General features: G+C 39.1%; 1 protein-coding gene across 1 annotated transcript in view; it reads left to right on the top strand.

Annotated features, from left to right (window-relative positions):
• Nucleotides 1-25,821, top strand: part of LOC135707897 (uncharacterized) — a 197,624-nt gene that overhangs the window by 153,728 nt on the left and 18,075 nt on the right. The window contains exon 3 of the mRNA XM_065229805.1: nt 11,357-11,500. Within this exon, the coding sequence (XP_065085877.1) occupies nt 11,357-11,500 (144 nt within the window). The remainder of the gene's footprint in view (nt 1-11,356; nt 11,501-25,821) is intronic.

The following is a 25,821-nucleotide window of genomic DNA, read 5'->3' as shown; positions in this document are numbered from 1 at the left end:
TGAATTAAAAATTTTCTATGCTAATACTCCGTTCAGACTAGAGCTGATACTTCTATAAATAGGTTGTTTTGCAATGAGCAACCAGACGTAACATTTTCAGTGGAAATAATTTGTATTAAAGAGGTGACATCTCATCAATTTGACAGATTGCCTGCTCGATTGGAATGGCTTTTCGCAAGACCAGGAATCGATTACTCTTTGGTGCATCGCTCATTACTTTTTAAAACAGCCTAGCTAACGTTAACTCCAATTGAATGTTCTGTTAATTCATCTTAAAGCAGTTAGATCAATGCTATTATTCTCTCGATCAAACAAAACATTTTGCGCACCGTTGAGCCGCACTCTGTTTTGACGTAGGACTACGTCTTTGATTTCTATATGGGGGTACACTTTGTGAAAACCGAAAAGGGAACATGTAACAAATTAAGAAAGATTTTGAACGTTAATAACTCAGCTTCCCCTGGTCCAATTTCAATAATTTTATCATTAATCGATCAGAAATATAGCTACGCATTGATAACAATGCTTCCAAATGTTGATTTTCAACAAGACTCTATTGAAAAACTGGTAAATGTTCAGCATTGTCCAAAAGCGTCGAATTAACTAACAAATCCACCAATTACCTACATGCATATGCTGCTTCCCCAGCACAGTCGTCAGAGAGTAGTAACTAGACGAAACAAGTCGAAGTGGCATTCGCGTCAGATCCTCGGGCGCGTGCGAATAGGGAGGATGGAATTGCGTAATATTTCAGGCATAACATTTGATAACGGCACAAAAGCATTTGTAAACAAACATTCTAAGGCCCTTTACACGCGAACTAAAGTACGCCCACGCAAACCAATACCACTTACGGAAAGGTGATAGGGGCACTATGCGATGATGTTGTTGGTTTGCGTGGGCGTACTTTGGTTCGCGTGTAAAGGGCCTTAGAAGGTTTGTTTACAAATGCTTTTGTGCCGTTATCAAATGTTATGCCTGATTTTACACACTCATCGCCATGTTCAGAACCAAACGCAAATTCTTCGAGATAACCACCATCCGTCGTTTGGCTCGCCGTGGCGGTGTCTGACGTATCTCCGGTTTGATTTACGAGGTGTGCTGAAGGTGTTCCTGAAAAATGAGATCTGTGATGCTGTCACCTACACTAAACACGCCAAGCGTAAGCGGCCATGGATGTCATCTACGTTTGTGAAGTGACAGAGACGCACTCTGTTTGGTTTCAGAGGTTAAATCATCACCAACATTGGAAACAAAACGGCTCTTTTCAGGGCCACCAAGCTTATTACAGTAAAGAGTAGGAATAGAATTCATCTGCCTGTTTGTCCATATTCAGAACCACCGACCACACAAAATGCTCATGTAATCAAACTGGAAGCAGGGATACAAATTGTTTTGATCAACCTTGATCAACTTTGAATCGCCACGGCCGGATATTTTCGATGGAAGAAGCAACAATCTAGCATCTAATTCGACGAAGGCGGCAGGAAACATTTCTGGATAACAATAGAATAGGGTCCATCAGCATTTGTAAACAAACCGTTCCAAAGCCTCACAAATCGAAGGCCGCTTACACAAACCAACACCAACATCTTGTAGGTAGAAGTTTCCCCTATCCGATGATGGTGTTGGTTTGTGTGGGTGGCCTTCGCTTTGTGAGTAAAGGGCTTTGGAACGGTTTGTTTACAAATGCTGATGGGCTCTTTTCTATTGTTGATGCGAGGTTTGTTTTCCGTACTGAGCTCCAATGCTACCGACGCCAGGGAGGCAGCTCCCAGAGATGTTATGCCTTAGAACATGCCGATGGCGCCGACTGAGATTGGACCCAGGCCTGCTGGGGTGAGAGGTAATCACGCTAACCACCGGCGCCGATATCTTTCAAGGCGATATCACGACGAATGAGAACGACCCAAATTTGAGTTTAGTTATCTCAAATAAAGTGCAGGAACTCAGCGATGAGTAAATTTGCTTCATATTTTCCCAGGTTTTTCCAGGATTTTTTAGGTAAAAAATTCCCGAATTTGAGAAAAGTAAAGATGGGATTCACTCAGTCTATTGGTACTACTCCGAGACTGAATAAAATTTTCGTCAATTTCCTCATTTTCTGGCAGATTTTTTAGGTTTTCCACAGGAAATCATGAGACAAATTTACTCATCGCTGAGTTCCTACACTTTTGGCGATTATGAGTGAACTAAACTCAAATTTGGGGCGTTCTCATTCGCCGTGTACGCAAAAATAAAATAGCCAGTGTCGCTACTTGATAGCAAACTACTCATAATGGGAGGAGTCTTTGTAGCTTTTATACCACTTGGTTGCACATCATTCTGCTTTAACCTAAAAAGATATAAAGCAGCGCTGCTGTCTGGTATCAGCTCATTTTCGCTTCGGACGGCGAGGTCAGCAAAAGCAGCAGTAGGTCGTGGCAAAGGAGGTGCCAATCGTCATCGCAAATTCTTCGAGATAACCACCATCCGTCGTCTGGCTCGCCGTGGCAGTGTCTGACGTCTGATCTACGAGGTGTGCTGAAGGTGTTCGTCACCTACACTAAACACGCCAAGCGTAAGTGGCCATGGATGTCCTCTTCAATAAAACGGCCCTTTTCAGGGCCATCAAGCTTACATCAGTAAAGAGTTGCAATAGAATTTATCTGTGCTTGTTTATCCATATTCAGAACCACAAGCCCCCAAAACGACCACACAAACTTGGAAGCAGGGGTGCAAGTGATTTTGATTGATTCTCGTAATCAACTTTTTTTTTGAAAAAGATTACTACAAATTTGGATCGCCTACAATTCAAAAACGGGAAGAGTTGAGATAATAGATATTTTGATCAATTAAAAGAACTTAATGCTCTTCACATTTATTCCGTCCACTAGCGGTCCTACGTCAAGCTTCCGTTCGTGCCCCTAGGCACAGACCCTTCTACTTTTTTCACTGAAGGTGCACTTGATGTTAAACATTACCTAATTGTTCACTAGAGGCAATAAACCAAGATTGTGCTGGGATTCTGCCATTTCGACTGACGCCTGATTTTTCAAAATGTTGTATACGATATTTCTCACTAAATCGTAGCACGAAACGGCTCATCTAATCGAAATGACGTCTGAGACACAATTGTAGGAAACTGGATTGCCTATTCAGAAAAAAAAACATACTGATAAACATATCACAAGTTGTCGTCAAAAATTTAAAAAAAAAACAGTTACAAATTTCAATAAGGACATTTTTAAGATTTTAAACTTATTATAACTAACTTTTCAGAAAATAAAAAAAAACAATAGTCATATAAAAATTGATCAAAATCGTATAACATAAACTGTTAGTAAAAAAATTAACTTTTTGTAAAAAGGGGTGACGTAGTCGTTAGCATCCATACCTCTCACGCCAAAGTCACGAGTTCAAATCTCACCCCCGGACAAGTCACGAATGGCCCAAGAGCGTTAAAGTGACTATAATAAAAATTAAACTTTTTGTAAACATTTTGAACACTAGTGCGGCATAATGAATTTATGTTTAACTCTCCACCATACGAAAGGCATAAGCTACATAAACACTGCTACTTTTTCGATGGTCGGAATCCTCCAATAAGCACATTATACTCACCTGATATGGGGAATCTTCAGTGACGACAGTTGATAACGATGATCGCTGTCGTCTCGTCACCAGTGATGGCATAAACGTGATATTTTAATAACATATTAAGCATGATATTGATTTTACATGCACCTTTGATATTACGAGACTATTCACCGCAATGTAAAATTGTATCCATAAGTTGACTCAACCAGTGCTGTTAATTTTCATATAATTCGATTGATGATGAACCAATACAACCATTCAATCAATTCAGTAAAAACAAATTATCTCATGCCCATTATTTGAAGAGTCCCTTTCTCAATCGAACCTCATCGTCACTGTCAATTCAGTGATTCACTATAATTTGATATATGATAATGGACTATGGAAGCACACAGCAAAATGGTCCCGAACATACAAGTCGATCCGATGTCGGATCAATGTAAGGTAAATTCAAAGTCGATGTCGACCAAATTCCAGGTTGATATTAGGTCAATTTACGGTCTATGTCGGGTCAATGTTGGGTCAACATCGGATTGGGGTAGAAGTCAGGTTGGTGTCGGGTTGGCTTAGCTTTTTCACCGGAATATCGGCCAGAGCTCCATTTGTGTGTAGGTTACACTAAATTGAATGATATCAAGCGTTTATCGAAGGAGGTCCCTTTGATAGCTGCTTTTCTCATTTTCATCAAAAATGTTCAATTGATTTTGTTAATTTACAGCACTGGTCTCAAAACAAAAATAATTAAGTTGCACATTGTTTTCTTAGAAAGAGAAAGCATAGTTTGCTATCTCTCTGTACTCTTCACAGACGGCAGACACGAAGTTACTGCTGCCAGCAGTGATGGAAGTTTCGGTTCGTGTTCGGTTGTTCAGCAAAAATCACCACAGTTTGGTGAGAATCTTAGCTGGTGAGTTTTGTTAGCATGATATCAGAGCTACCGAATCACAGCTTGTAAGGGGTGATACATATATTATGTCACGCTCTAAGGGGGAAGGGGAGGTTTACGATTTTTCCTCAATTAAGCGTGACGTAATTAGTGCATTGCCCCTAACATCATCCGCTAATATTTGCTTGTTGATTTTTGTTTACGATAATCAAATGAAATTATGCTCATTGGTGAGATTTTATCGTTTGATATTTTCAAATTGCTCACCGTAAAAAAATTCCAATAAAAATACAATGATGTTCATTGTCATTGTAACCATGATATTTACTGTCAAAACATTGGATAATTTTTGTCCATTACCATAAAAATATGTTTTTTGGAATTATATGATTATTACTTGTAAGATTGTAAGAGAGGCTGTCTTTGACAAAATAAACCTGTCAATTTCTTCCTGAGAGTCGCAATCAACGATTTTATCAATTTTCATTCACTTACTCACTCACTCACTCACTCACTCACTTACTCACTCACTCACTCACTCACTTACTCACTCACTCACTCACTCACTCACTCACTCACTCACTCACTCACTCACTCACTCACTAACTCACTCACTCACTAACTCACTCAGCACTCAGTAAATCAAACTCGTTCAAGAGCCCAGCTATTTCAAATTAGCTTTCTAGGAAGCCAAATTTGAAAAGGAAATAATTAATCAAATCATGCTCGCCATCCACTAGTTTACGTAAATAGATGATCTAATATCAATAACTTGAAGGTAATTTGAAAATTATTTGCTGCCCATTGCCATTAGATTATTTTTTCAATTAGTTTACATGTAAGGTTCAAATGTCCAAAGATCTCCACGAAACCGAAAACCAGTGATTTTTGTGTAATAACAATATTAATGAGGACCAATGTATATTAATTCTTTTTACTCTTCCTGGGAGGCGACTTGAGCTTAGCTTCCGTTTTCAGCCATGTCTTCAACTCCCTTGCTTCTTCCAATTATTTTTCCTTCAGCAGCGCCCACCGCATGGTCTCCTCTTCGTCCTTTATCCTCTACTTCTCGGTATAGTTCACTATACTGAATTTGTAGTAGTAATAGGCATCATTTTTGCCCTTGAAAACAGGCGGCTGCTGTTTCTCAGCAGCGCTTGCTTCCTCTCCACTATTTTCTCAGCGTCCGGGGACGTCACATTCATTACCACAACCTCTTCTTTCAGGACCTCTACCACTACCTCGTTTGGCGATCTACCTCCAGTCACTACACCAGCGTATGTACTGGCACTGGTTTCTGCTTCGTTCCATTGTTTGGTTTCCTCTTCCTGGTGTTGCTGTACTGGCTACTTCAATTGCATCCGCTTGGGACAGGTGTTCATCCGATGCCCCTCCATCTTACAAAGGAAACAAAAGTTTTTGTTTCATTGGTAGAATATGTTCCCCTTCCGATTGGGAAAATGCAGCGAGTTGGGAATCTCCTTTTATGCATCCATGTTAATTCCTCTTATACCTGTCAGCATATCGAGGCCCAAGGCAGCTGGAACTTTCTCCCAAACTACACGCTTTACATCACCTAGCACCAATGCTAGAGCGCTATCCTGGACTTCAGGTGGTAGGTCGTAAGCTCTCACGTATTGAACGGTACCCCCACAGGCGACACGCGACAGCTTCGATTCCTCGGATTGGAACTTGATAAACATAGATTTTCCCTCCGCAATGCGATATGTAGCGATTATCTGCACGGGAAGCTGAATTAAACAGTAAGCTTTATTTCCACCGTCATCTCCAGTAGTTTACTTCCTACGGGGCAACGACAGAAGTGAACGATTTTTTTTAGCATTTTTGTCTAACATTACCAATATATAAGAAAATACCAAAAACAAAAAAAAAACGTTTCTATAGAAAAACATGAATAATAAAATAATGATCAACAACAGGCGTTTACTATCTCCGGCAACGTTGTTTTGACGTAGGACTACGTTTGTGATTTCTATATCGGGGTACACTTTGTGAAAACCTAAAATGGAACATGTATCGAAATTATGAAAGATTTTGAACGTTAATAACTCAGCTGCCCCTGGACCAATTTCAATAATTTTATCACCAATCGATCAGAAATATTTTTACGCATCGGTAGCACTTGGTTTTTATTGAGATATTGAAACTATACAACTATTGAAGAAAGGTAAATGTCAAGCATTGTCCAAAAGCGTCGAAATAACTAAAAAATCCACCAATTACGTACATGCATATGCTGCTTCTCAAACACAGTCATCAGAGAATCGTTTCTAGACTTAACAAGTTGAAGTAGCATTCGCCTCCGATATTCGGGCGTGTGCGAATAGGGAGAATGCAATTGCGTAACATTTTGCACACTCATCGCCATATTCAGAACCAGACACCCCCAGCAACCACACAAAATGCTCTCCAGAGTTGTAATGTAACCAAACTTGGAAGCAGGACGTGCAAGTAATTTTAATCGATTTTCTTCTTCCACTTTCTGTTTCGTTAATAACTCGACGGCAAACACATTCATTGATACGTTTGTTGTTCTGGATTATAGAAGAGCATAGCAGAAATAGTGCGAAATAGGTTAGTGAAGCCATGGTCATCAAAAGAGGAAACTGATCAAGAGAATTAACTTTCAAAGATTTTTATAGCTTTTCAATTAAATATTTATCTAATTCCAATTTTTAACGGCGCCGGTGGTGTAGTGGTAAGCGTGATTACCTCTCACCCCAGCAGGCCTGGGTTCAATCCCAGTCGGCGCCGCCGGGATGTTCTGAGGCATAACATCTCTGTTCACGCCTTCCTTCGGATGGGAAGTAAAGCCGTTGGTCCCCGGTTCATGAGTTGATGGGTCGATAGGTAGGGTCCAGGTGTGGGAGCTGCCTTCCTGGCACGTCGGTAGCATTGGTGCTCAGCACGGAAAACAAGATCGACGGAAAAAACAAACCAAAGGAAAAAAAATCCAATTTTTCGAACGAGAAAATAAATAATTAGTACCTTTATAGCTTTTAACTGAGCAGGCATAGAGACGAACCATCATAATTCGCCGAAAAAATTGTTAAGCGTCTTTCTACTAATGGCTAAGAGTGTTGTTGAGAGAAGGAGTTTAACGAGAAAAAATAAAAAGGGGAGCAGCTTTAGCTGGGTAAACACTGATATTATGCGGCCTTCCAACCTGTCGCATACACCACTCTCCAGCAGCAAAAGGGCCGAGACTCTTGCGTGTGCCCAATCATTGAACCAAAGAATATGGGATTGTCCGGTCAGGGTTCGTTTTAGTAAACGATAAGATGAATTGATGTTCTAACAATAATATATCGCGAAGGAGCTTTGGATTGAACCCAAGGTCTTCTGCTTAGTAAGTAAAATCGTTTGCCAGTAAGCAAACGAACTCCTCATCAAGTTGTTGTTATTACCATGTAGTCATATTAACAAATAAAACGATCGACGAATCTTGAATGTGGATGGGTCTAAGATTAGACTCATGATGTTCTGCTCAGTAAAAAACACGATCGCTCCAAGGCCACCGAGACCCTCATATCACATAATACCTTTACTCGAGTTGTTGTAACCATTCAAACGCAGCACCGACGACGACGAAGTTTCGCAACATACACGATAAACAAGCGATTTGACCATAAATCTCTTTAATATTAAAGGACCTGGGACCGCGGTTTTCTGGTCAGGAATCAAACCAATGTAACCAAAGATCTTTCAAATCCGAAAACTAAAAGCTACGGAAAAGCACTTAAGCCTTTATTAAGGGGTTACGCCTACCTGCAAGACCGAAAAAAAGCGAAAGTTTGGATTTTTTTTTTCTCGAAAACGACGCAACATATTGAAAATCGGTTTTCTGCCGTTTATTGAACACACATTAAATGGTACATTTATCAGTCGATGCTGTAAAAACGAGGTCCTGGTGCCCCACACAGCTGCTCCCCGTGGACGATGTTCTAAAAAACGCTTTTTGCGGTGCCAACTGCGGTTTGTGATGTAATCATCTGAAATAAAAAAAAAAACCATGCCAAATCGTTAAGCATGTGTTAAACTAGTCCTTGATCGTCAAGTTTTTTTTTTTAATTTTTTTTTTTGACAAAATGGTGGCCTTGCAAAGTTGAAGTGCCGATTTTTGATCCTTAAAATTTGTCTTTGATCGGCTGTACAAAATCGAAATTAAATGATAGACGAAATCCGAACGATCGTGGACTGCACAAAATAGTACTGAACAGAAATCAAAACGAATCGGACGAATCGAATGTATACATTTCGAGAAATTTTTGGCACCGGTTTTGAAAATATGATTCCGAGATAATCGTGTTTAAAGTTTCAAGTTGGGTTTAGTCCACTATAAGTGAATATTTTTGTACGTCGCATAACTTTCACAATTTTCATCGGATCAACTTGATCTTTTGAGGAAATATTCTTTATATACTTTCGATTAGTACAGTAAAAAAAATCGATTTTTGAAAGTTTGTAGGTAGGCGTAACCCCTTAAGTTCCACTTTCACATCACGTTCAATGTTTCGATTTGCTTTTGGTCGGATTGTTCAGGCTATCGTGCCTCTTACATCATAACAAACTTTGACCAACGTAACGATTGTTAAGGCCCTGATTAAACAAGATATTAAAATGAACTTACTTTCTCGAAAGCAGTCAATAATGTAACCCAAACTGGATCAAGCGTGCACTCTATTTTTCTAAACATTTTGAAGCGTTCCGGCCAAAATCTAACAGGTACAAATTTCTACAATATTAGCCGACAGTATTGCTTTTCCTATGTTCTATCTAAAACTGCAAAACAGATCACGCGCGATCGAGGTCATCCTGCCAGGAAACAAACGGATTGTTTTTAACTGAAACAAGCTCACCAAATACAATCACCATCGCAGCACCAAAACAACATTTAACAAATTTTGGAAAACTTCTAAATTAAAAAAAGGAAAAACATACACAAACACAAACGAACAAATTTGAGCTCATTACATAAAACCGAAATTAATTTCCTCTTCCGTACATCCGTTCAACAATAAATTTGATAGTTTTTTGTAACTACCTATTTTCCAAATATGTTTTACAACAATGAATGTTTTCTAATTTTTATAAACAAATACTGAGGATCCTATAGTCAATTCGTTAGTAATGTGTTAGTCTTGTGACCGAACATCAGTATATTGATGTTGGGTTAGTTTGATAGTGCTCGATGAATGTAGAAAAACATGCGTGATGCTCAAACAATTGAGTTCAAGAAATATGAAACTTTGAATGATTATATAGGGGACATGACTCTGATGTTGGCCTATGGATCTAAGATTGGGCCCATCGCTAAAAATCTGCTATTTATCAATTTTATCTAGAAGAACGAGTCATTGGGACGGTACTAATGGATATTTTTGGTCGCTATTGAAAATTTAGTCGATTGCTGAATTTTTGTATAGGCCCAAATAAGGGGCATTTCCCAAGAAACATTGCAGGCTTTATCGAGGTTTTATAGCATTCTACAAGTCTAAATTCTTACTTGGGTTAGGCCGACATTACATCTATTTCCCCTTATCAAAAAAACATCATAAACAATAAGAAGACAATAAAGAATTTGTGATGGCTATATCGAAAACAGATTTAATAAATGGTGGTTCGGGTCCTTTGACAAACAGGTGAAAACAAGAAAATAGTCTTTTATACTACACCCAACCGGGGGATGTAAGATTCGCTTAAAATTGTGTGAGATTTATCATCAGAGGATGTTAGTGAAGACCGCAGATTGCCAACTGGACTCGAAACCACGAACGTTGCGATTATCAGACCTGTGATTTCTCCACTGCTCTCTCCATGCTTCTGAATATTGATAGCCTAAAAGCAAACACGAAGCGCTCATTTTCTCGCATACTCGACTTCGTATGCTAAATCCAAATCTCATAACCTTCGATAGCATTATCAAACAAGGCTTGTTCGTCCATCTTTCCTATTATGTCCATCTTTACCCTTATCGGATTTCAACATATTTTTCTTAACATTTGATACTTTTCGAAATGACCACAGTGGAGACACACAAAAACAAACTGGCAAACGGAAAAAAATGTCGTGACAATTCTGAACTGTTTTCTGTCTGCCAACGACAAAATATATTCGCATAAAGAAGCAGCGCATGACTTAAATTTATATCATGTAGAATTTTGCTGATTTCTGGCTGATTACTGCATTTATTTGATGTTTATTGCGTGGAATTAAAGGTAAAAATGAATACTAACTACTCAGCAGCATAGATTTTAAAATTATGCGTAAATAAGGGAGTTGATAACTTACTGTTACACGTCATTTAATGGCAATAAACTGTTTTAAAAAATTGGATCGCGGCATTCCTCTTATTCTCTTTCCCCGCCGTTCGCTTGAAATGTACTAATACACGACCGCTTGTGTGCTGGTTGTTTTGCTCTGAACGATGATTTAGCAAAATATGTACATTTGCCACCACTGACCGTAGAACCGAAATAGGTAAGCAAATAATATCTCTTTCCATATTTTCCATCCTCTTCCAACACACCTGTGCACGCCGTAGAGCTGGAACTTTTTTTTTGCGGCTCGTGTCTGTTGGGGAAAAACTATATAAATAAAAGGAAAACAGCTTATCAGGGAATTATCATCCTCTATTCTGGCAGCGAATGTCACGGAAAAACATGTTTGTGCAAAATAATGACGATTAACGAATCATAATTTTAAATAAAGCCATGAACCGTAGAAAACGCGGAACAGAATGCACCGATGAATTTGGTAGGACACCGGGATTATTCGGAAAACACCCCTGTCCATTAAAATAAAATTAATTTTCCGGCATTATCAGCACTCTCTCACTCACACACGCTTTTTTCTCGATTCCATTTTCAGATTGTGGACGGCAATGGCAAAACCGACGTTTCGAATCGACGTGAGCCGGGTCAGTTTTGCGGTGAGTCCGAGCAACCGCAAACATTCATCAGTGAAACAAATGCCGTCAAAATCGTCTTTCATACCGATAATTTCACCGATCAGGTAAGTTTTGCGCCACGTTGTGAACAATAGGACGAGGAAACTTGCCCCCGATTTCATCCCTTTGTCCTAGATGGCAAAACTAGTGGAACATGATCCCCGAAAATATATTTGGACATACAAGCTTATCCACTTTGTGGCGTTGTAAATAATAAATGTGCCACCATTTGAAAGTGCTTTCCACAATCGTCAGTTGACAAAAGTTTTCTTTGGCTGGGTGTGGTAGACATGGTGCATGGTAAAAAGTTTCCCACAAAAGTTGCCCACAAAAGTTTCGCTGACGGTTGTAGCTTTTTCTGGTTCACAAGTAGGTAGAGAACAAACTACACACAAACAAGTAGATGCAGCACAAATATAGTGCATCGAGGTGAGAGGATGTCGTTATGCAACGGTACTGTACGGATGGCTATGGTTCCAGCGACAACGGCTGCTGTTGGGGACGATGTGGTCAGACAGACAGAAAATCCGGCCACTTGCTCTGAAATGGGCCACGATGGTGCAAGGAGGGGTGGGTGAAAAATTGTGCGGAAATTGGTGTGAAGGATAAAAAGTAGGAGCGATAAATCAAGCTGAAACAAGACAAATAACTTGCAGACACTTGCCTCGTATTAGAACAAGAGTTTTGTTTTAGCACAGTTCAGTGGACAAGATAAAGCACTCAATTAGCGGGGCACTTCTTGCGATACTCCGCAGCGAAGATGTTTGGCCGCAGTTGGGTCGGTCTCTTGTAGTTTTGTATGTGTTATCAAACTTCCAAGCAGTTCCTAGAATTAATCAAATTATGAGCTGTTTTTCATGTTTGTTTATGTCACCGAGACGGTATCGCACGTCTTGTTTACAATTTTTGAGATAATATGATAATTTATGATGTATAGGCTCATCAGCAAATCGGTCCACTATTGTTAGAAAAACATACAACAGTTATCGAGTGGATGTATCAATAGGGTATACCTGGGCAAGTTGAAACACGGGGGAAAGTTAAATAAGAAGGCATATCTCATAGTGGAAGTGAATAATACGCTAGTACACAATGCTACTTAAAAATGATCATATTGAAAACTTACTTCCAATTATAGATACGCTATCCGTTTCAATTTTCCCCGGTGAACCTTATCCTAAAACCATTTGAGGGCGAACCATGGCGTCCAAAAATTTGACGACAACCCTCTCTTTTGTGTCACGCATATTCATTACACGAACTCCATAACATTATAGGCACAAATATCCAATCATCCGACCGATCATTAAGGCGAAACTTGAATCACCCAAGATACTGTTAATTTCTCAGCAACAAAACAGGGTTCCCGTAACCCTCTTGCATCGCTGATACTCTTCCAAGGCATCGTTCTATAATTGCAGCATCCCGCTAATCATCTCAGCACACCATGTTAAAATTTATTACAAAAAATTAGGTGAAGGTTGATAGTATCCACATATTGCCGTTTTTATGACAGATTTATTTAAACCATTTCAAAATTGTGATGGCACGAATCCCAGAAACTATAAGGACTTCGTACAGGAAATTGTAATTACATGGATGCTGCAGTGCAGCAAAAGAGTGATTATAATTTCGTACATGAAATGTTTCCGGAGTGATTTGAGATTTGGACGAAAAGTAATTACATAATGAGGTAGAGGAATGATTCTTCTATCATCTATATGGTATAGTTTCTTTATGAAATTAAGCTTTTATTCAAGAGAAATCGGCAATTGACGTGTTTGTTTACAAAAGCAATTACGCCGAAATCTCAAATCATTCCGGATTTATAGTTTCTGAGATTCGTGTCATCAAAAATTTTAAGTGGCAATGCAGAAGTATTAAAGTTATTAACACTTTTTTGTAATTTTTACTCAAAATCAGTTAAAAATTACTCTAATTTTCTCTACAAATTTGTCATGGACGGCATCTTGTTTTTTTATCACTTTTATTACACTAGTTTAAATCACAACTTACAGGTTCACATTTTCACAACATAAAACAATGTTCATAGCCTGAAAAAAACAAAACATTGTTGAAATCTAAAACAAATTTAACATAACGTAACGTTTTTGAACCTTTTTTCTACTACTTCTTCTAATATTAATTAATTCAGGAAGCAAAAAGTCCTTAATCCTACTTTTTTTTTTTGTCTCCAATTTTACCGGAAGTGATTTTCTTTTGTGCATGGGAAGATGGAGATTAAGCCCGCCACAATTAAGAGCTCCATAGGGACTCTTGTAGGAAAACGACCACATAAAAAAGAAGGAGGGTCTCTGCCTAGGGGCACGAACGGAAGCTAGTGGACGGAACAAATATTTTGAGCCTTTAGTTCTTTTAAATGATCGATAATCTATTATCTTAACTCTTTCCGTTTTTCAAATGGTGGCCCTGAAAAAGGCTGTTATTTGTTTTTTTTTTTCTGGTGTCCTTTTGACAGTTTGAATGAAAAATTGTGATTATTGATATCTGTAATTTTAAAGGTTTGTTTGTAACATCAAATTCTGAATGATGATATTACTACTAAGGGGTCGTCCATTAATTATGTCACACATCTAGGGGGGAGGGGGGGTTTGAAAACTGTGACGAGCCATACAAAAAAAATTAAGGTTCATACAAAAAATGTGACAAAGGGGGGGGGGGAGGGGGGTTGAAAATGGGCCAAATTTGCGTGACATAATTAATGGACCATCCCTTACCTATATCAGTAAGTATATTGGCCTAAAAGATATAGGTGATGAATACTTTACATCTAAGGTCTGGAATATGTAGTGCAAAGGCCGTGAGTGATTGGAACAAACGTGTTTACTTTTAGTTGTTTTAATTTTTCGAAAATTTATCGTTGAATAGTAAAAATTATTATAACATTGTTAGAAGTGTAAGATTTGAGAGTTGCAACTTCTTAGCGGTGCAAATGACGGGAGCATGCGCATGCGCATTGTGCGATTTACTTGACGTTAGTCACGACCAGTTCTATATTACACTATGTCCCACTGACTGAACTTTGTCATCTCTTTTTTTCTGCCGCTTACTTATGCAACAGCGAACGTGACGCCAAGTTCGCTGTTTCATAAGAATAGCGGCAGAATAAAAGAGACGGCAAATCCACTCTCCCGGACTAGGTACATATATGACATTGCTTCATGACGCCGATGATGGTGACGCTGTAACGCGCAATGCACTTAAAGATGATGGACACATCTGTGGCCGATCAGAAGTGATGCAACGTTTTTACTACAGGCTGGAGCGTTCCTGGTTGCAAGTATATGGCAGCATTCACATCAGACCAAGACGTGCTCCGGGCAGCATTGAATTGGATTGTTGTGAATGAACAACTAGCGCTTGGCTTGAAAAGTTGAGCCTGATTCAACTTTTTTCAATTCAAGCGAGTTGATCAAGTCAGTTGAATGGAATGGTTTACACGTTCAATTAGCGTTCAAGTCAGTTGAATTCAACTGACTCGATCAATTGACTTGCCCTGTCTAAACCCAGCTTTACTCTTTCACACCAGTGCAAGTCGATGCCGACCGGATGACGGCGGCTCAGTCATGCTGCTTGTTGCGGGAAGCCTTTCCTCCGGTCGATATGGGTGCATTCGTCGTCGTTTTCGTATTGGTGCAATGCGTGCTGTTCCACTCATACGTCGTGTTTGACGCTTATCTGTCCGTTGCTCGAAAGCAATTGACGAAGAAAACTATTTGGCAAGCGTTTGTATTACCGCTGCTTTTCTCCTCCCTTCCATTCATTGGTGAAATGGTGAGCGGTAAACCGAGCATAGAGCTCGGTTATGTGAGCATGCGCAATGTGTCGTGTGTTCGATTTGCGCTCTATCGTTACGTCCGTGTTTGGGATTTTTCATTAAATATCTGAATTTTAATTTTTTTAATGTGACCCCCAGTATAGAAATTAAAGACGTAGTCCTACGTCAAAATATCCTATTTGCGATGTGATTCTGGAAATTGCAGAGTTTGACATTCTAAGAACTGAAGCTAAGTACCACAAACGTGACGCAATGCACGGATTCAAAACAATAACCTTCTGATGCAGAGTCAGGTTTCTTCGTTTGAATAACCACATAAGATGCAATGGTTTCTCCCCAGTTGAAATCGATGGTTTTCATCAGCGAGTTAAAGTAGGTTACACCGAAGATCATAACTGATTCTTTGCAGATGGACTGGTTGATATTATCCTCGTTGTATTCCAATGTTTACTGCTATCGTCTTGCTGGGTTCAAAACTGCTCCTGAGCAGGCTCCAAAATCCAAAAAAAGCTTGTTTAACACGGTCCAATTTGAAATCATCGTTAATATCGTCCGCATAGGCGACTACTAACTCCATAGGGTTGCTAATTGCAATTTGTTTTTCCAAAATGGGGTGTAGGTATAGGTCAAAAAAGGTGCATACTAAGGGGGTCAATTTGACGCACGAGCATAAGCAATTTTAAAGGAAAAATTTATTCAACAAAAACTATTTCGTGTTTGCACTGATTGAAATCTAAGCAGATGCATTTCATTCCAAGTGGGTTAATTTCACCAAGACCGTTCCCAGTTCAGCTAAGCTAAGTGTACGATTATTTTTTTGACTGCAGGAATAAAAAATTAAGAGACGTCTAACTCGACAACCACTTCATCGAATTGGACTCAACATTCTCCAAACGAAAGGTAACATGATCTCCACCGGAATAATACATGGTAGACGTATTTAATTCTAATGTTAATGATTTAGGAAATACTATTTGAATGCTATGTTTAATTAACGTAGAGCAATACAAAATCGTGTTTTTATTCAACAGATTTTTTTTATTAAAGATTATATACAAGAACTTTGTTACTGTTTTGGTTCCTGTACCCTACTTGTGAATTTAATCAGTATGCCAGTTTCTTGTATGCAATATTGTCTTGTTTTTGAATGTAAATATAAGTAAAAATATTAGTCAAATGAAAAACCACTCCCAAACCAACGGTGCAATTAAATATTGTAACCCAGTCACACCAACAACACATAACACAGAACGGGAAGGATTAAGGATGAAGGTGGGCGTTGGAAACATGAGAAGGATATGGACAAGGGGTGGTGGAAAAGTGGGAGGGAGGAGGAAAAAGGCTTAGGTCATTGGAGAAGCTACTGGGTCAAGGTGAACTAAAGGTGCTCTTTCACTTCAGCCATTGCGTGAGATAGATCTATCTGCCTAGTTTGCTTTAAGTTTGAAAAGAAGTGAAGTATACATAGTCGCCAACAAATACCGGCAAGTACTGCATAAATATGGAGTCGGTCAGGACCCATTAATTACGGGCTGAACCAAGAGGGCGTTCGTTAACAAGCCAACATCCGTGTAGCAAGCGCGGCTAACCAGAACTTTTTTAGCCAGTTATGGAGTACTTGCTCACGAACAATTGAGAAAAAATCATTAAAGGAGATTTTTCGTTTGGAAATATCGCCTTCCATAGCACCCTGCTTAGCCAGCGAGTCCGCTTTCTCGTTGCCTATAATAGAGCAATGACCCAAACCAAGGTGACAGTGTAGGAGGAATTAGATAAAGCACACAGGATAGATCGTATTCCAAACAGGAAATATGATGACTGCTTCATCGGCTTAATTAAATGAATAACCTCCAGTGAGCGTATACAGATAACAATTCTGAATTTTATTGTGATAATAGTGATGTGAACATTCATTCACGTAAACTTTTTTGTTTACAACAATGAGCATTTGTATACAATATTTGCTACATTGCATGAAATGTCTCAGAACTTTACATGATATATAATGTAAACTTATATGATATGTGACTTCCATTTATGTGCATCATACTGAACAGAAATTTACACTACTTTTTCAAACTGTTTAGGCTGTCCGTGTGAATGAAGTAATGGTGTTTTCTGAAGTTTATAGGAGGCGATATGAAATTCATTGAACACTCCAAAACCAGTGGACGCATTTATGCTTGACCCAACTGTGAAAAATGTAGTCTCTTGACTGACTCGGCGGCATTTGATAGCGAAAATTGAGGGAACAACCATCGAACTATGACTTGAAAAATTGACGAAAAATTTCTACTTTTTTAATTTCTCAAAGACCTCTATCAAATGGATTCATAACTTCGCAACGGATGAGAAAACGGAAAGACAGATTAGCGAAACGATGTTAAGGGGAGTAAGCCCGCGAGTACCTCGAGACTGATCGTATGCGTCGAATGCATACAGCCTACGCGATACGGAGACAATGGTACTGAATCCGTTGAAGATTCAAAATGTGTGTGTTTGCCGCCGATTGAAAACAAAAGCTACCGTACTCTAAAACAGACATAATGGATGTTTGGTACAAACTTTTCAAGTTTGCCATATGAGCTCCCCACTAGACTATCCTTTATTTTTTAGAAATGCCATGGATTCAACCTCTTGAAATGATTGTCTTGGCTTGAAAATAAACATACTTCCGTACGTTGATGTTTAGGGGTTCCCCAATGGTTCTAAAAAAAATAGTAGTATGGATGGCCCCCACGCAGTTTAAAGCATGCTACTGTAGTGTATACTCGATAGGTTTCGATAAACCGCTAGTCTCTAGTGTGACGTGTGACACTCCCTGATGTGCACTGAATATCAACGGAGAACTAGTCCTTCCTTTGTTAATCTTACAGGAAATGTACCCATACGTATGAATGAACGCCTCTCTGTATCTGTGAATGAATTAAAGTGTGTTCGAAAATAAGACAACGCGCTCACTTACACAGATACACAAAGCTTAACACATGACATTAGTTTGAACTATTACTACGACGCGTGCGGTTAGATTCGCAACAGTGGCAAGTGTTTGGATGAAGTATTTGAAGAGCGAGACTTATCCTAAAAATGGCACATAAGCTAAGATATGAAAACCTTGTGAAATTTGTGGAACCTGAATGTAAATTTATAGCTGGAGCCCGTCTCCCAACAATACGCCTAGTATTTGCTGTTTTTTACTATCAGCTCCGATCGGTAAAACATCATATCAGAACTGGTGCAAGGAACGCCGTTAAGCAAGTGTTACATTAGTGGCAAAAAAAGAAAATACTAATCAATCACGAAATACATTGTATTGCGAAAGTCGAATCATTTCATGCATTTCATTTATCGGCAATCTGTAAACATACGTTGCAGAAAAACAGCAAAGCGCAAATCAAACGAGAGAGTCGCTTCTGCTTGACAACCTTTGCGATATAGCCATGAGTATGGCGATACCGGAAATTGAGAAACATACCCAAAAAGAGACGGATCAGGCAGTAAAGCTAGCTATTCTTGAAGATATTGTATTTCTGAAGGACCAGAAAGGCCACCGTGTAAGTTCTATTGCTGGCATCGATTGGGTTCTTGCTACCAAAATGCAAAAGAAAGTAGGTACGGAGAGAACAACGTAAGAAGCATAGTTAAAGATGCTAATTTCAAATAACAAACTAAAGTGGTAATTTTCATACGATAGATGAGGAGATGAATGTATAAAATTGATAGTTCCTTTAGAGTTCTATTAATTCTATACCCTCCTCTCCTCATCTAACGTATAAAATTTACCACTTTAGTATGTTATTTGAAATTAGCATCTTCAACTACGTAAATCGTTGACTTCACGCAGAAGTAATACTAAACATAAAGTCAAAGTACGTAAGAAGGAAAAGCAAAAGCTTTTGGAAGAGTGCAGTTCAATCAAGCATCGGTAATATTCTTTTTATACAATAAAATCAACATATGTCATTAAAATTAAACAATAGGCAAAATTGTGGAATTCGACACATCCAATGACGACTCTGAGGATACAGACGGAAAATGATGGAGATGATTTAGATAAAACTAATATAAACCATGTTAAACCATATTCATCGTGAGCGTGAGAAACACCGGTCTGAGGCGGCACTGCAATTGATGGAGAATTTCAATCCAGATGATATTCTTACTGTTCACTGGAGCGGTAAAGTGGTGAGTTCCTTGATATGAAGGGAGCTGGTTGATCGACTGACAGTACTTGTGACGGGGCTACCTACTTGGCGTACCTTTCGTTGAAAGAGGGCCGGTAAAGCAATCAGAGAAGCTGTCGTTAAGTTGATTATGCAACCATTGATCGTATTGAAGCTATGTCCTTTGACACCAACAGTGTAAACATAGGTGTTTATCGTAGCATTTTAATGGCTTTGAAATGGGGTTACTAATCTTTACAAAGTGTTATGTTCAGCTTAGGATGGAAAAATGGTACTGCTTCGTAGATAGAGCGCCTACTTGAGTCAAATCTTTTTTGGCTGCTATGTAGACGCCACATTTTGGAACTATTACTAGAATGTGTGTTCCACACCATTTTGGGACCGACAACCGGACCCGACATTACTGTATTCAAACAATTTCAAGGCCACTCGACATCCGATTTTCCTCATTTCTTAAGGAGTCGTTTATCTCAAATTGCAAGATTTTCATAAAACAGCTGCTGAGTTTTTATAAAAAATAATGGAATTTTTGCGATACATTCTTCTAAATCAATGATTTTTTACTGCTTGGGCAGCCAAGAACTGATTATCGTGAATTTTTGGAACTTACCATCATATGTTTGGGTAATGTTCCAACAAGAGGTATTGAGTTCCGTGCTTCAGGCACGGTTTCCTGCACTCTTTGCCACATCTGTACCGCGTAGTGACCTCAAGTTCCTGGCTGATCTGGAAGAGTTTGAGTCCTCGCACTCGGAAGCTGCTGGCGCTGCTCAAATAAAATTCTCATGCCAATTGTGGTACTTGAGCGAGGAACTTGTTGGCCTGTCTGTTTTTGACACAGGTCTATCTTTTGAAGAACGAGAGACGCTCGTTGAGTCTATAAGAACCAGACAGCTGAGCGTTTCCATTGATGAGCTAGCCTCGACGAACACTGTGGATTTTTTTTAACTATTGGGTATTGAAACCGAATTCTTCGATGAACCAGCAAAATCGTGAGTATCAAAAAGACGAAGAGATTGTTAAGATTGTTAGAGTGGTGAACGATCATGTGGAGAGAGCAATCAAGCTTATGCAAGACTACAACAGGAATGTAACCCAAAAAGAAAACGACTTTTAGAACCTGCTGCTCAACGTTGAAGATTTCCGGAAGAAGCTCCCAAGCAAACAAAAGACATCATTTCAAAACTTTGCCAATTCGTAAAAAAATTACTGAATTGAATAGAAAATTGATTCTTTGCTGACAATTTTGCCTCATATACACTATATGTTTTCTCCAAGTGCATTTATAATCGAACCAGACAACTAAATACTTTAAAGACATGCCATGAGTGATTGCTTTACCCATGAGTTGAAGCTGTCCCAAGTAACCAAAAGTTCTGATAAAAGGCTATTTGTGGCTTAAGCAGTTTGGCTGGAGGTGGTCTATAAAATTCTATGCAGCCTCATTTTTAAGTCGTTATAAGAACTTGAAAGTTCCGGTACCATAATTGAAGAGCATTCTAAGCAGCTTCTGGCGGAACTTGAACGGAACTGTTAGAAAATAAGTTAAAAAAAGGTTTTGTCCTCTACACCAATTCTATATTTAGTTCGCACTTTTATGAAAGTTTATTCTAAAGTTAGGTCTTCATGAAAGTTATTTCTAAAGGCAGGTATGAACGTGTATGATTTATCAGCATTAGTAATAGTATTGGCGAACTGTTTGAAGTATTAAACCCAGTCCTACTGCGTGAGAGCCTCAACGCGAACCGCTACGTCATCTGAGATATATTGAAGTGATTTGTTTTCCCACCTACTGTTGGAGTTTTCAGTGCCAGCTGACTGAGTTCTAGTTTCTAAATTAGCCAGAATGTTGTGGGTTTTATTGCTGAATTCAAAACTTTTGGTTCCTTGGGAAGAAAGTACTGTCAGAACTTTATGGAACTTGAAAGTTCTGTCAGAACTTTATTCGAACTTTATGGAACTTGAAGGCTCTGTCGGAACTTTATTTGAACTTAATGGAACTTGGAAATGAGTTTATCGTTGAATGCGGAACTTTTGGTTATTTGGGGTATTTGTACTGGATAATGCTTCCTAGAAAAAAAAACAACCATCTCAGACTTCTCCGGAGAGAATTCGATACCCAGCTTCATAGCTCAAGTAGACAAATTGTCGAAGGTTTCTTGCAATGGTCCTTGTAGGTCCGGTGCGTTTGGTCCTATGAAGGAAACCACGCCGTAATTTGCAAGCTGCCTTAGCGAGCAATGTTCAACAAGATGTCCTTTACATAAACAATATAAAGAAGGGGGCTTACCCTGGTAGAGGTTCATGTAACTAATTCGTGTAACATGTAACTGAACCTTTCAATTAGAATCGATTCCTTGCGATAAATGCAAGAATGGTAACTGTAATAAAATCGAATACTTCATCATTTCTCAATAGTGATGGAGTAATACGACATGCACTAAGCTAAGGACACGGGATATACTAAATTTACTGGTCGCAGTAGTGTTAGGTCCCGAACAAAGGAAAACAAAACATTGTTAAAAGCCCCCTTAATGTCCAAAAATACTGAACCCATTTGCTGTTTCCGAGCATAGGTCAGTTGAATTTCAGTAGAAAGCAGTTGTTCGTTCGCTTGCCCCACCGAAATCCAAATTGATTATATGAGAGTAACCCTAATAAAAATAACCATAAGAAAGGTTACCGTTCGTTTATGGTATTTGTTTATTAGGGAAGCCATTCGACTCGACCCACTTGTCCAGACGAAGAAGAATCATTTTATCCATCAACTTCCGAAAGCTGGAAAGCATCGCGATGGAACGGTACGAGTTATGATCGGACGCGGGTTTACCGGGGTTTTGAATGGCAATAACTCTCACTTGCCTCCAATCAGCCGGAACAACGTTGTGATCCAGAAACTGATTGAACAAGTTCAACAAGCGCCTCTTCGCGACGTCTGGTAGGTTTTTGAGCAAGTTGAACTTGATTTTTTTCATTCCCGGAGCTGTATTGTTACATGAAAGGAAAGTGAGAATTCAACCATGGAAAAAGGAAAGTCCATTTCGTTTCTACCTGATGAAGGGTCACGTACGCTGTTTTGAACTGGCACTTCGTTGACCGATGACATCGCGTTTCGCATTCTCCTATTGACATTCCAGAGCGTTTTTATCGGAGTCTCCCGCGTTAACTCTTTGACGAACCGAAGCAAGTAACCGCGCTTTTTTAGCTTTGATCAAGTTCTTTAATTTTTTTTCTAAAGGTTCGAAGTATTCAATCGAACCGTGCTTACGAAAATGTTTCAACGTGGCGGACTTCCATTATTCGCGTCGGTACATTCCTTATCCCACCACGATTACACATATCATTAAAATTAAAACAGGATAAAGCATCCTCCTCCTGCGTAGACAAAAATAAAAGTATATGAACCTAAGCCAACCAATTAAACACCCCTAAACTGACTACCTAGTTTATGAATAGCTCCTAAAATATTACAAAAAAAAAAAGAAAAATGTGAATAAGGTGTGGTGCTCGAGGAGTTAACAATTAAATGGCCGAGTTACAACAATATATGAGACAGGCCTGCCCAACGTTTTTGAACCTCGGTCTAAACCTTAGAATCCATATCAGCCTGCAAGCCAGAAATTTTCATTATACGTTTGAGTCGGATTTTACGCGTTTTTTTACACGGTACATTTTGAAAAATTTTCCAATCAGATTTTCTGATTTTGGCCGAAATTAATAAAATTGCGCACTTAAAACAATTTTTTTTGTGTGAATCCAAATACATAACATAAAATGTGTTTATTTACATTACATGAGCTGTCAGAATCCAAACATTTGAAAATATTTTTTACAATCATTTTTACACTATCAGAAGCTTTTGTGTCATATAACAAGCATTACTAAACTAAAGTATGAGCATAAGCATGAGCATGATTGACCGCCCACGGTTGCTACTCTGTTATTTCCAGATCAGCTGTAATTACACAGAGAACCAATAGATGATGCTTGGGACTGGCAATCATCATCAATATGTAAAAACAGGTGATCTCAAACTAGGCAATACCAGTTCCGGCCGCGCCCGAACACAGGTCAAGAAAGGAATGGGTAGGAATGTGTTGACGTGACACTCGCTTTGATGGAAGCCGAGAACACCTCTGCACTTCCACGAGGAATCACTGGGATATTGGGTAAGAGGGTTTGGATTGCAGCAGGGTTCGTTTTGGTGAACGATCAGCTGAATTGATATAACTGCTGAGTAATCAAAAAAGTTTGCCACTAGCCAAACCAGCTCCTTTTTAATCATCGAGTTGCTGTTATTACTATGTAGTCATATTAACAAATAAAGTGATTGACGAATCTTGAATGAGGAGGGGCCTGAGATTAGACTCATAATGTTCTGCTCAGTAAGCAAAAACGATCGCTCTAAAGCCATCGAGCTCCTCATATTACATCATATCTTTACTCGAGTTGTTGTAACCATTCAAACCCGACACCGACGACGACAAGTTTCGCAACATACACGATAAACAAACGATTTGACCATATTTTTTTTATATGAAAGGACCTGGGACCTCGTTTTCTGTTCAGTAAGCAAGCCACTGCAACCGACAATCTTTCAAATCCGAAAACTAAAAGCTACGAAAAAGCACTCAGGCCTTCATTGAGTTCCACTTTCAAGCGACGTTCAATGTTTCGATTTGCTCTTTACTCAGGCTATCGTGCCTCTTACATCATAACAAGCTATGACCGACGTAACGATTGTTAAGGCCCTTATTAAACAAGATATTAAAATGAAATTACGTTCTCGAGAGTAGTCAATAATGTATCCTAAACTGGATCAAGCAGGCACTCTTTTTTTTAAATATTCCGAAGCGTTCCGCTCAAGATCTTACAGGCACAATTTTCTACAATAGCGGCCTGCGATAAATCGTAATGTATATTCCCCACAAGACTCAACTATGTTCTTGCACTCGGATGCATACCTTACCAACAGTATCGGTTGTCTTATGTTCTGTATCAAACCGCAAAATAGATCACGCGCGATCGAGGTCATCGCGCCAGGAAACAAAAGGATTGTTTTTAACTGGAACAAGCTCACCAATTACAATCACCATTGCAGCACCAACACAAACTTAAACAAAATTGGAAAATTTCGAAAAGTAATATGTAATAGGAAAAAATATATACACCACATAAAAACACATAAACAGGATAATGGCACTCTTCCTAGTACAAAAACTACCATCATAAAACCTTCATTGAACTTTTTGAATCACAACACATTATAAACAGCGACAATTATAACCGATCCAAACAGTTCTAAAACTGATTAATCAAAATAATCAGCGGAATACGCGTAATATTCTGAACGTCCACTGTAGTCACAATGTTCAGAAATAATAATAAACTTTTGTCAACAACCCACCAAAATCGTACAACACGAATGAAGGTCACCGGTGAAACTATGCTCGATTTACGGTGCGGTAAGATTGGTGCCCAATTATGCGTCAAACTACCGCATCAAAACCACCAAATCAGACAATCAGACCCGACCCACCATGACTACTGTCAGTCTTCAACCACGGCTCGATGATCGTGTTAAAGACACACCTAACAACACATCAAAACTAATCGGTTCGAGTGCCAAGCTTGCATGTTCGACCACGACATTCATTTTCTTAATGAATCATGCTTCAACATGAAAAAAAAACATATTGCATTATTCGTAGGAACCTAACCGTAAAAACCGAGGAACATGTCTCTTGTGATCGAGGTCATCCCTCTGGCAAATGGGAGACGATGAAAATAAATCTTGATAACTCCCCCCGAAGGAACACATCCGGTCCTGCAAACAATGCATCCGTTCCCAATCCGGCGTAACCGGCATCCCGCCCACGCATGCCAATATCACCAAAAGATAGGGGGAATTTTCCGCTACCTGTTAGCGGCGCCAACACGAGCATGCGATACACCAACCACACCAAACCGACCATCGAATCGAATCGAATCGAATCGAATCGAATAGAATCGAATCGAATCGAATCGAATCGAATCGAAAATGCAATCGAGAAACGTATAAGAACAATCTTCAACTGGAACGTACTCACCAAATCAATATATCCGGGAGCGCATTCCCGATGCCTCCACGCATATTTTTCTCTAGTCATTATACACAATTCCTTCTCCACCGATTCCAACCACACAATGACAAGATAGGGGAAATGGCTCTAATGTTGGCCTATGGATCTAAGATTGGGCCCATCGCTAAAAATCTGCTATTTATCAATTTTATCTAAAAGAACGAGTAATTGGGACGGTACTAATGGATATTTTTGGTCGCTATTGAAAATTTAGTCGATTGCTGAATTTATGTATGGGTCCAAATTAAGGCCAATTATGCCGACATTACTTCCATTTCCCC

The sequence above is a fragment of the Ochlerotatus camptorhynchus genome, unplaced genomic scaffold, assembly GCF_037179485.1.
Source record: "Ochlerotatus camptorhynchus isolate MF236.1 unplaced genomic scaffold, CSIRO-AGI_Acam_v1.1 ptg000025l, whole genome shotgun sequence".
NCBI lineage: Eukaryota > Metazoa > Arthropoda > Insecta > Diptera > Culicidae > Ochlerotatus > Ochlerotatus camptorhynchus.
Note: the sequence above shows the minus strand (reverse complement) of the source record. Positions and strands in the feature narration are given on the sequence as shown.